The sequence below is a fragment of the Danaus plexippus genome, chromosome 6 (assembly GCF_018135715.1).
Source record: "Danaus plexippus chromosome 6, MEX_DaPlex, whole genome shotgun sequence".
Lineage (NCBI taxonomy): Eukaryota > Metazoa > Arthropoda > Insecta > Lepidoptera > Nymphalidae > Danaus > Danaus plexippus.
This window is the reverse complement of record NC_083540.1, coordinates 7,619,441-7,630,671: the sequence shown is the minus strand read 5'-3', so window position 1 is coordinate 7,630,671 and position 11,231 is coordinate 7,619,441. Positions and strand designations below refer to the sequence as shown.

At 30.0% G+C, this 11,231-nt stretch overlaps 2 protein-coding genes across 3 annotated transcripts; one reads left to right on the top strand and one right to left on the bottom strand.

The window, feature by feature from the left end:
- Positions 1-1,000: 1,000 nt before the first annotated feature.
- Positions 1,001-3,364, bottom strand: LOC116779096 (uncharacterized). The gene has a single exon (XM_032673262.2). The coding sequence runs from the start codon at positions 3,248-3,250 to the stop codon at positions 1,340-1,342; it is 1,911 nt and encodes a 636-aa protein (XP_032529153.2). The 5' UTR covers positions 3,251-3,364; the 3' UTR covers positions 1,001-1,339.
- Positions 3,365-3,905: 541 nt separating this feature from the next.
- On the top strand, positions 3,906-10,945 carry LOC116778960 (trans-1,2-dihydrobenzene-1,2-diol dehydrogenase-like). 2 transcript variants are annotated; one of them, XM_032673071.2, is made up of 7 exons: positions 3,906-4,086; positions 4,262-4,314; positions 5,837-6,044; positions 6,613-6,904; positions 7,175-7,421; positions 10,110-10,260; positions 10,667-10,945. In XM_032673071.2, the coding sequence occupies exons 2-7, from the start codon at positions 4,297-4,299 to the stop codon at positions 10,762-10,764; spliced, it is 1,014 nt and encodes a 337-aa protein (XP_032528962.1). In that variant the 5' UTR covers positions 3,906-4,086; positions 4,262-4,296; the 3' UTR covers positions 10,765-10,945. The 2 variants fall into 2 exon arrangements, with proteins under 2 accessions (XP_032528962.1, XP_032528963.1); XM_032673072.2 differs by lacking the exons at positions 3,906-4,086; positions 4,262-4,314 and adding an exon at positions 5,098-5,399.
- The last annotated feature ends 286 nt before the right edge of the window (positions 10,946-11,231 follow it).

Here is an 11,231-nt window from a genome sequence, read left to right as displayed (position 1 = left end):
CGTTTAACAATACTTGATAGCTACCTAGTTCCTTTACAAAGACTTTCATGGCAAGGAAATATCGCCTATAATTCTAAATGAGCGCGTTTGGGATCTTTTAGTCCAGGGACCACTCGCTGTCTCATCAGTCTCATCAGTGTCAGATCCCATGGTAACAATAACTATTATTAGGCCATCGTTTTTCTTTAATTGACGGTGTGACGTATTCCCGTAGGGTAAAGCATAAACCAATTTTCAGTTTTCTATCCTATATAGACGGGTAAGATAGGTACTCCTAGGAGCCATAGGCATACCACGTTAGTATGGAAATCGCCATATGTAATTTGCACGGTGATTTAATCTGCATTTAGTGAGACGTAATTCCCACAGAAATAACTACAAAGTAACAATGTATGTAAGGTAAAGTATAACCCGCACAGTTACACAAAAACCATGCAAACGGAATGATTCGAATCACCAATGTATAAAGAAACAGTCACTTTGACAGCATTGCAATGAAGAGGAATCAGCACCCGAGAAGGACGACGAGAGTAAATTTACTTTGGAAAATATTCCTACACTGATAAGTTGAAACTAGTATTTAGTCGCGAAGCAATAAAAGGCGACTGAAGTGGACGATCAAGATCCGTAAGCGAGTGAATTCAAATATCTGCAATAAAATTAATATATTTTTGTTAAAGAAAAAAAATTACTGCCCTTATCTAGTGTAGTGTCAGGTTGATGTGGATGAAATAATATATTTTCTCGGGTTATTGATATCGAGTACAAAGCACGACGTATAATAATCTTAATTCGTACAACACTTAACGTCTACCAAAATACCCCATATTGTTTATAAAATTTAATTAAAATTTAAAGAAAACTTATATTTGATGTAATTAGTGCCAAATCGTTAGTATTCCAACAAAATTAGACAACAATGAAAAAAACTTATTTTTCTTTGACTTTCGTTAACAATGTAATGGGAAACAGAAAAATAAATTCAGGTTGCATACAAAAATTAACACATAATAACTCGATTCCTTTTATTAGTACTCTATTCTAAAAAATATTACACTGTTCTAAATTTGCCTTAAAATATACAAAGACATTATACTAATATCACAATATTTAATAATTAACTTACATATTCTAAAAGTATGATTGACAAGTATATTCTTTAATTAAAATTACAGTTAAAAAACCTTAGTTTTTTTAACCTTAGTTCTTTTACTTGTATAAAAAAAATATCTTCTTACTCTATGACCTTTTTTATTCTCTTCACATACATATTTTAAATTCATATTTGGAAGACAATAACTTTTATCATAAGCAAAAGATTCCTATATGATTTTTTTTTTTATTTCATATTTGCTATTATATAATCCTTTAGGCCAGTAATATTGTGGGATGTGTAAAACTTACTAAGCATAGAATACTTGAGACCTATTACTTTGATTCCAATTATATTTAATTGGTGTATTTTCATAACCTGTGGTCCAATGAGCTCATCATCAGAACAATAGTGATCTGGCAGATGAATTAATATTCCTATATTGTCACTTCTGTCCATATTTGATTTCCAATTAAATGTATTTCCACTGTCATTTTTAGGTTGCAGCAAAATATCAATTAAATATGTTATATCAGAACAAAAATTGGGTAATAAGTAGGATGTTGTTATCGTCATAGTGTCTCCGTATAAAATCTCAATGTGATGCAGAATTTTTTCTATGATATTCTTTATTCGACCATCTTGTAATACTGGTTTGAAACATTGATCTTTGGGTAACAACGGACCAGAATATTCGTGACACGCTAACGTTAAAGAAGTATCGATTAAATGTAACCTCTTCAAAACATCTGTGCTGTTTATCTTTGACGTATTCTCAATTTTAAATACATTCTGTACTAATTTCAATGGGTACTGACCACAATACATGAACGATAAAATGATATCAGTGAGATCTTCAATTTTCATTTTATTATATTTTTCCAATAAAACCTTCTCTGCTGCCGGCCAAAAATCTGAATTTTTCGGTTGATATGATAAATATCCATATGTATAAATGAAAGACTTCAAAAAACTTGATGGTATCGCTTCTAAATTATCCAAAAAGTACCGACTGCTTATTTCTAATATTAAATTATTGCGAAGTTTAAATTGCATACAATAATTTAATATACCAATTATCAGAACTTCCGATTTAATTTTAGATGATTTGAGTTTGAGAAACTTTTCGACAGCCGCTTCTATTTGATTGTCATTGTATTTGAGGCGTGTGAATTTCGTTATTATGTCCAACAATGCATCATCGTCTAACGCATGAATATTAGCATATAACCAATATCCCAGAACATGATAGGACTGCATCGAAAAATACTTTTCAACTATAAAAATGTCAAGAACCTCAAGCATTGCTGGTATTTTTATCTTACTCCATAGTTCTGACAATTTTTGTTCCAGCAAATTAACAATAGTTTTCTTGCTTACTTTTAAACCATATAAAATAGAAAATATTTGTACAATGTTTTGCTCATTTATATCCTTTTCATTTTCAATCAGACCCACCCATAACTTATCAATAGTTTCGGAATATTTCTGTTCGCAATTATTACTTATGAGAAAATTATAAAATTCACATATCTGATCAATGGTTAACTTATTATCTATCACTCTGAGCAGTAATTCATCACAGAATCTAGGTTTGTATGGTTCCATTAAGGTAGATGAAGTCTTAAGGATATTTAATATTGTCTGCGTGTCTTCAGTCTTCATTACAACTTTTAGGAGTTTCTCCAGAATAGCACCTTTTGCAAAGTTTAAGTGACTGCCTTGACTGTTGAATATATTGTGACTTATATCATTTTCTATGTCATTTATACGTTCTATGGCGCCTAATGCAATGTTTGGAGTTATTTTTATACATTTAGTTATCAGTGAGAACACTTCCCTCAGATTATTGCATTGTTTAAACTCTTCCTGTATTAGGTGGTAATTAAGACTGTCGGTGTTAGTTTGAGGGGATTCTGCTTGAGGGTTCTCTAAATCCGCTAAATCTTTCATTTTTCGAACAACAACAGGAAGTTCCTGCACATGACAGCCATTCTCAATTAATATTGTACTATCACTGAATTCAGTACTTGATTTGTCTTCAGAAAAACCTCTAATAAATAGAGAACATAGTGAACAAAGAGAATTCTTATTTGATCCACTTAATATACCACGATTTCGTGCTTTTGTGTATGATCTCCATAAAATTAACTTCATTTTTTGTTTAAAACTTACTAAATATATCACTTAAACAAAGAAAAAGGCAAACTACGCCGTTTAGCCTAAGTCATATTTGTATTAGGTATATAGAACTTAGTAAATACTAGATTATAGAATAAAATAAAATAGGCAACTATACATCTAAAAATAAAAATAGAATGACATATGAACCTTTAATGTCAAAATGATGTTATAGAAAAATCAAGTGTCACATTTTCTTAAACAATTTTCCCATAAATTTAATACTATTTGCCTAAATATAAAAGTATTAATATATTAAACTTTAAGATATACTTAAATTTAACTCTTTTAATTTCTATTTAAAATATAGGTATGTACTGACATGTTCTAAGTGCTTATTAACAACTGAAGAAGATAGATTTTTTAAAACAATTTAACATTGTTAGAAATAATACCCCACATTTACTAATTTGAAAATACAAAAAAATTTTATGTCAATGAATATTATAAAATATCTCTCCTCATAGGGTCAGTTATTTGATCAATTTTTAAGGAAAAAAATCTTTAAGTATTTTTATGCCCTTTTCTGCAAATATAAATGACATTCATAACTTCTATACATGAAACATATGTGAGCCAGCATGAAAGAAACACAAAATAGTCTGTCACTTGTCAAAATTTAAATTTGAATTTCAGTCAGATATGTTGTAATAGCGATTGCGGTCGTGAGTAAACTTACCAAAAGCTGTTATCGTTCATAAATTGTCAGTTATGATTGTCTCGTGATCTCCTCCAAAGAGTATTATAACTGCCAATTACAACTTTCTGTAATCGTGCTGCAAGTGTATGAACGGAGTATTCAATATTTCTAGGTAAACTTAGCCGTTTTCTTGTCCGCTATTAATTTTTACTAGAGTTATAAAATCTAATTTATTAACTTTTTACAATAAATTAATAAACAAATTAAAATTTACACGACATAAACTTGTTTACAGTACTTCTAAATGTATTAATTGATATAGATTTTATTAAGTACTTTTCTTACAGGGTAAAAAGAATTCCGTTCGACAAATTTAAAAACGATGCCTGAACAAGTAACTGTAAGTAAAAAATAAAAATTCAAATAACACCAAAAACCTTTAAACTAGCACGTAAGTTTTGCCACTAAAGTAATTTAATTATTAAAATAAAATTATGTTGTCTTACTTGCTTAACTACCAGGTGATATTAATTTCAAAATAAAATAAACATTCATGTTTTATTAAAAGAGCATAAGTCTTGTTTGACTTCAGATCTAACATGATATCCAGGTCCTTAGTGGCATTAAAACAGTCCCTGACACATTTAAATATATATTTAATGATATAATATTATTTAAACATAATTTAAGTTATGGTAATGCTTTATGATACAGTTTTATAATCTACAGTTGTTATCTCACACAGTTGTCTTAAGTGAAGTCATTAGCAAGTTATGATGTATTGTCTCGGCTCTCTTTAATTTATGTTAATTGTTTCATTCCATTCCTTTTATTTGAGACACTAAAATACATTTAAGAAATTCATATTTTTTTTTTTTTTGGAATAATACTGATTAGGGCAAACATTAATTACTTAAATTTCAGAATTAAAGCTAGTAGTTGGGTATGGTATGTTATTGAAAGCTGTGAGTTGTATGCACTATCTGAATGTGTTGCTTGTAATAAAAAAACAATGTTTTCAAACAAATGTCTCCGTTTGTTTATTTCATAAAAATGTTATGAGACGTCCACACAATCTTCATGATACATAACCATTCAATGTTAATAATCTGTGGGCCAATAGTAATGCTCTAGCTATTTCTGAAGCACATTAATGACTTGCAAGGTTTTCAATGTGTCCAGTTAAAATTGATTGATAAAAGATAGTGTTGGCTCCATTTTTGTTTTGATAAAATTTTATACTGTCATCATAAATAAAAACTATTTGGATATAAGGCAGTGTCCGGTTACATTATATTTGTAGTGTAAATCATATTGAATTACGCTAAGCAACACATTTACATATATATAGTTGATACATTGGGCGATGGTTTTAGTTTGAAGATATGTTACTGCTAATACAGCCACAATCAAACATTACCGTTATCTGTAAACATTATTATCATTAAATTAGGTAAAATTTTTATCAAATTTTTTTAAGACAAGGTAAGCAAGACTCATAAACGGCTTGAGTGATTTCGTGACATGTAATAACTTCAAATATACATTTATTTTTAAAATATTAAATTTGTTATTTTTTATTTAATCAACACTGGCCAGTTACAACTTCTTTGAAAATGATTATCTATAGATATAGCTTTAGTATTAAAAAAATAAATAAATAAAATCCAATCAACCTGTTATTTTCTTACATAATCTCTTATAATATGATCGCGTAATTATCCCGGTGTAAGCATTTACAATTTTTTAAGATACCCACCCACACAACAATTATGTCTTTCCTTATATGGAGATATAATTATTTTATTCTCGTTTAAATATTAATTGTCACTATTGTTCAATTGAAGACCGCAAAAATCAATTAAATTATTCTATTTTATTTGGGATTTTGTACAATAAATTAACGGCCAATATTTTTCTAGATGGGCAAGCAATTAAATTGGGGTGTAGCCGGAGTTGGGATGATTGCTCATGACTTCCTAACGGCGATGGCGTCTCTGTCGCCTGAACAGCACAAGGTTACAGCTGTGGCTGGTAAAGACTTGGATCGTGTTTACAGATTGGCAACGCTCCATAATATTAGCACTGCCTATGAAGGCTACGATGCGATCGCAGCGGACAACACAATTGGTATGACATTCGTTGTTTTGTAAATTTTATTGGACCAAATCACTATTGATTATCTATCTACCTTTACGCAATTACGGTCTGTTGTTAATCCAAGGTCGTTTGACAAATATTTTTTCGATACCAAAAAAAAAACATTGTGTAAAAGTATGAAACATTACTTAGTTTGACAGCATACATTTTTCAATAAGTAATGTATTTAGATATTGTTTATATGACATTAGTCAACGATCCCGACTACGTGTACTCGTGGTGTAACTAGTTTTATATTTGAACTTGAAAAGTTATACTAGTATTACCAAGTGAGGTCACATCTCTAGTAGAATTGTTTTAACATAAAGCGACATATTCGTAATACACGTATTAGATTGCGTATTTGTTTTCGAACGCGTATATCACTTGGTCAAGTTCAATCAGTACTTATACTCCATTAACTTTATTATTATCTATCAAAGTGATTTTTTTTTATATCCCGCCTTCTTCTTTACTATCCCCTTAGCCAGTTACATTTTATTTCAGACTAAGCCACTTACATTTTATTTCAGACTTAGCCACTCACATTTTATTTCAGACATTGTTTTCGTCAGCGTTTTAAACTTGCAACATTACGAAGTAACAAAGCTAATGTTAGAGAATGGTAAACACGTTTTATGTGAGAAACCTATGGGCATGACATATAAACAAACGAAATCCCTAGTGGATTTAGCGCGGGAAAAAAAACTGTTTCTTCTCGAAGGGATGTGGTCTAGGTTCTTCCCGGCTTACGACGCTTTGGACAAGCACATCACTAGCGGCGGCTTGGGTGACATATATCATATAAATGTGCAATTCGGTGTGGAAATTAATGATATTGAAAGGAATCTGTATGTTTTTGTTTACGGCATTATATTTTATTATATCTTCAAACCTCTCATTAAATACGTGGCCATTCCATTACAGTATAAATCTCGCCCCAGTTATTTTGAATCGGTCTAACACTATTTATAGTTCAATTCAAAAAACACATCTATATATATCGACATATTCTTTAAAATTAAAACCATGATTTATAATAAATTAATATATGTAATTCTAAAAATATAGAATATTAAATGTATGCGATTTTGTGTAGAAAAATCAGGTATTTCTTTTAGGATGAAAGATTTGGGCGGCGGCGTTGTGTTGGATTTAGGTATATACATGTTACAATTGCTGCAATTCATATACAAGGAACCGCCGACAGATATTATGTGTACCGGGCATTTGAGTAAGACCGGGGTTGACGAATCAATGTCCTGCGCATTAAAATACAAAGACGGTAGAACGGCTACCATCGCGGCGCATACGAGGGCAGCGCTCGCTAACAGAGCGGAAATAAATGGTACTAAAGGAACCATACATGTAAGTATCCTGTTAATAATAAATGTAAATATATATACAGTCTTCAGTACTTAATAACGTATAAAATTTTCCTTTACACAAATACCGCAATGAAGAGAATAATTGAACTCGTTAAATTTTACACATGCGAGCAGAACCACGTCTGCGATCTGTTAATATAATAACTAAATGTAATTTTTAAAAAGTTGCTTGGAATCACTCCGCGCGGAAGAAGTGATGATTCGTAATGTGGAAATGAAAATAGGAAGAGATAGAAACCAATTTTTAGAGAACTTATATTGATTGTTTAAAACAAACTGTATAAACATTGCTTACAATTTAAAATTGACCCACCCATTCACTTTCACTCCGTCTCTTTCTATTCCCCCTCTCCAGGAGCGTTGAACATTTAACGCAACCTTGTTGGAAGTCGCATTAGAAGTTTTACTTTAAAAATTAACTTTCTAAAAAGTTTTTATTAGGTACTAAAAATATATATAATTAAGTAATAACACAAAAACAATAATTATGAACTCAATTAATTAAACATCAGTGGGCAAAAAAGTGCTTAAAATATTTGTGTGACAGTTTGATGTCACGATCACATAAGACTTCTTATCAAATAGTTGCATTCGTATATGGAATTCCCCTCCTTAAATAAATAAAGATAATCTCATTCTGACTAAATGTATCTTATCAATTGAAATTTTATTGTTTTTCTTGTGATTCTGTTTGTGGCGCCATTACAAGATAAACCTTCGCAGACAAAATCTGTACAACAATAAGTCGTGCAACCTTCCAAAACAAAATCAAGGTTAACCGTATTTAAATCCAACGTTTCAAGGAAAACATTTACCTTAAACATACATAAGTAGCGTAAATATCTAATCAATATTTTGTGTTCCAATACAATCTAGACAGTGACTTATTATTTCTGAATTCTGGAACAAGATAATTAAAAAGTCACAGATAATTAAAAAAATTAACTATTAAAAAAAACAACCGAAATTAAATCTTAAAAAATTAAGTATATTAAATGTAAACAACGTATTATTTGTGGATTATATTTTAAGTATTGAAGTTATTATCCTATATTACTAATTAATTTAACGACTGTTTTTTCTTAATATATTTTTGGTCTTAAATTTTGCACGTTTGCCACGAATTTAAATCATCTATTATTAAAAATATAGTTTAAAGTTTATAGGCCATCAATTTGTCGCATGTGATTTGACTGTTTAGATTGACGACAGACTAGAAGAACGGTATCATATTTACGTCCTTGCACATCAATGAATAGAATAAAAAACTTATGCACAACAAAAAACGTCTTTGTTGCATTTCAATTAACGTTAATTGTAGTGCAAGGATATATGCAGAGTTATACATGATGTAGAAAATACTATGCCAGTAATTCACATACGGCAAAGGTGAATTCGTAAACTATAAACAAGTCGTTTATTTAAACCTGTTTTGACTAAAGACAACGTCCTACAAATATCGCCGGGCTATATTTGGTGGTGTTGAAAGGATCAAGGATTCCATTTAACGTTCCACAGACGATACAGGATTTTCTTTAAGTTCTTATCCTTGCTAGATGTAAAATGTAATAATATTAAATATAATGTGGCCATATAATAAAATATTTATACAAATAAAAATAGTTGCACACGATATAAAAGAGCATAAAAAAAATCTATTCCATTAAAAAGTTTTTATATGACAATAATAATAAAATATATGGAACGGAATCCTCAGCGATAATTGCTTTGAATTAAGATCAAATTCCTTACAATATATATGAGTGTACTCCATCGCATTACCATATGAAGTATAGTAAGCATGGCAAAAATCTTTTAACTAGATGCGGTGACGTCACTGACGACATTTGAAATTTATGTACATTCATGATTCAACTACCTTACGTGACTTGTATATTCTACTTATATTCATATTCGTCTATTCTGTTTGTAACAAAATATGTATTACTTATTAAAAAATATTTCTCAGAATTTTATCCTTACAAAATTTTTGAAATTATGAAAGTAATTATAATAAATTTTATACGCGAATAAAAAACGGACGTCGTTTCTGTTCAACGTAATTCTCCGTGGAATATTCTTGACGTGTTCTAATTTGGGACATATTGATCGTCACGCACAGTTTATTAAAGGTCTTAGCCTTCAGAAATGGAAGTCCTAAAATAGAAACTATAAACTTGTTTATGTGTCAAATAAGACTTCGCTGTTATAAAGAACGAAAAATTCATATCCGGACGGCACTAGGAACATTTTGTTCTGCCATAACGCCATGTAATTGGGCTTTTATACGCATAAATTTAGAACCATTAATATTATAAGTATGTATATGAAAAAAAAATATTTTTCAATATTTTATTTGACTAAAATTAGTGTTTCCAAGTTATTATCTCGTTAAACTGAATCCATTTATTTAAGAGATTAAATATGAGAAGAAGGATCTTGATGAAAAAATTTTCTTTTATAGATTGTATTTCGATGTTCTAAAGAGAGTCTTTGATGTTGTTTATTAACTTGTAACCACGGCCCCATACGCGTGAATGTAACGTAATTAATATCCTTTCCTAAGATATTAAAAAGTTCAATGTCAAACAACAAACGAATAGTTTGATTTATTATATAGGCATAATGTGTTCACGGCATAATAATTTTTAAATATAATCGCTTGCAGCTGGACTATTTTTGGTGTCCAACTGTTTTGCACATATCAGCAGCGAATAGTACCGAATGGACGTTGCCGAAGGGCAAATACAAGTTTCATTTCCACAACAGCGCTGGACTTGCTTACCAGATACAAGAATGTTGGGATTGTATTAACAACGGTAAATTAAAACGACCTTTATATATAGATATAGATAAGAAATAAATAAGATCACAGATAAACAAAAAACATCAAACTGTTACTAGTGGCAATGATGGTTAATGAGAATACCAAGAACTGTAAAATTATATCAAAAGCCATAGCTTAAATACATATATATATATATATGTATTCATTGCAACCCATCAATTCTAATTTGACGTTTGACGTAAATAATATTCTATAGTGTTGAAATGTTACATTTCATCGCACCTTCTGTCAATGTTTTTTTTTATTATTATTTTAAATTGCTTCGAGTGTAACATTTTAATGTTCTCTTTAAAAATGACTCGCATATCCGAAGGTCACTCGGACGTTCAGCTTTCATAAAATAGAATATAATTTCACTTGTGTTATATTTTTTTCAGGTTTGCTCGAGAGTCCGAAGATGAATTTAGACGAGAGTGTACTTTTATCTAAACTCTGTGACACAATGAGGACACAACTGGGAGTGCTCGACTCCTAGTTATATGATAATGAATAAATACCAGTATATTTAGTTTAGTTCGGTAGATACAATACGTAGGAATACCAAATGTCTATATAGTAATCGTGCAAGTATTTACCTCAATTAACTGTGATTCAATTGCGTTGTGACATGTATTGTAAAATATATATTTTATATTATGATACACGATAATTTATTCGTCACGAGTTTCATTTATCACCCGCCATTTTTTATGGATCGCGTGCTACAAATTTAATTAGTAGTTCTATTTTGAATTTACGCGCGCTTTGTTAGATTGTTTGTATATATAAGCTGTGGACTACAAAAATATGTCGTCTGATAAATTTTGGCGGGTTAATTGTATTTTTCATATTAATACATATAATATATATATATATATATACATATATACATATATATAGATATAGCTGTAAATGCTTTAAATCCAAGGTTAAATCGGATCTAGCTCTTGTAGATGAAGTTAT

Bases quoted from the DNA above. Each gene is read 5' to 3' on its own strand.
- LOC116779096 (XM_032673262.2), bottom strand. From the start codon at position 3,250: ATGAAGTTAATTTTATGGAGATCATACACAAAAGCACGAAATCGTGGT.
- LOC116778960 (XM_032673071.2), top strand. The intron at 6,905-7,174 runs GTATGTTTTTGT...TATTTCTTTTAG, and splicing joins AATGATATTGAAAGGAATCT to GATGAAAGATTTGGGCGGCG. The intron at 10,261-10,666 runs GTAAATTAAAAC...TATTTTTTTCAG, and splicing joins TTGGGATTGTATTAACAACG to GTTTGCTCGAGAGTCCGAAG.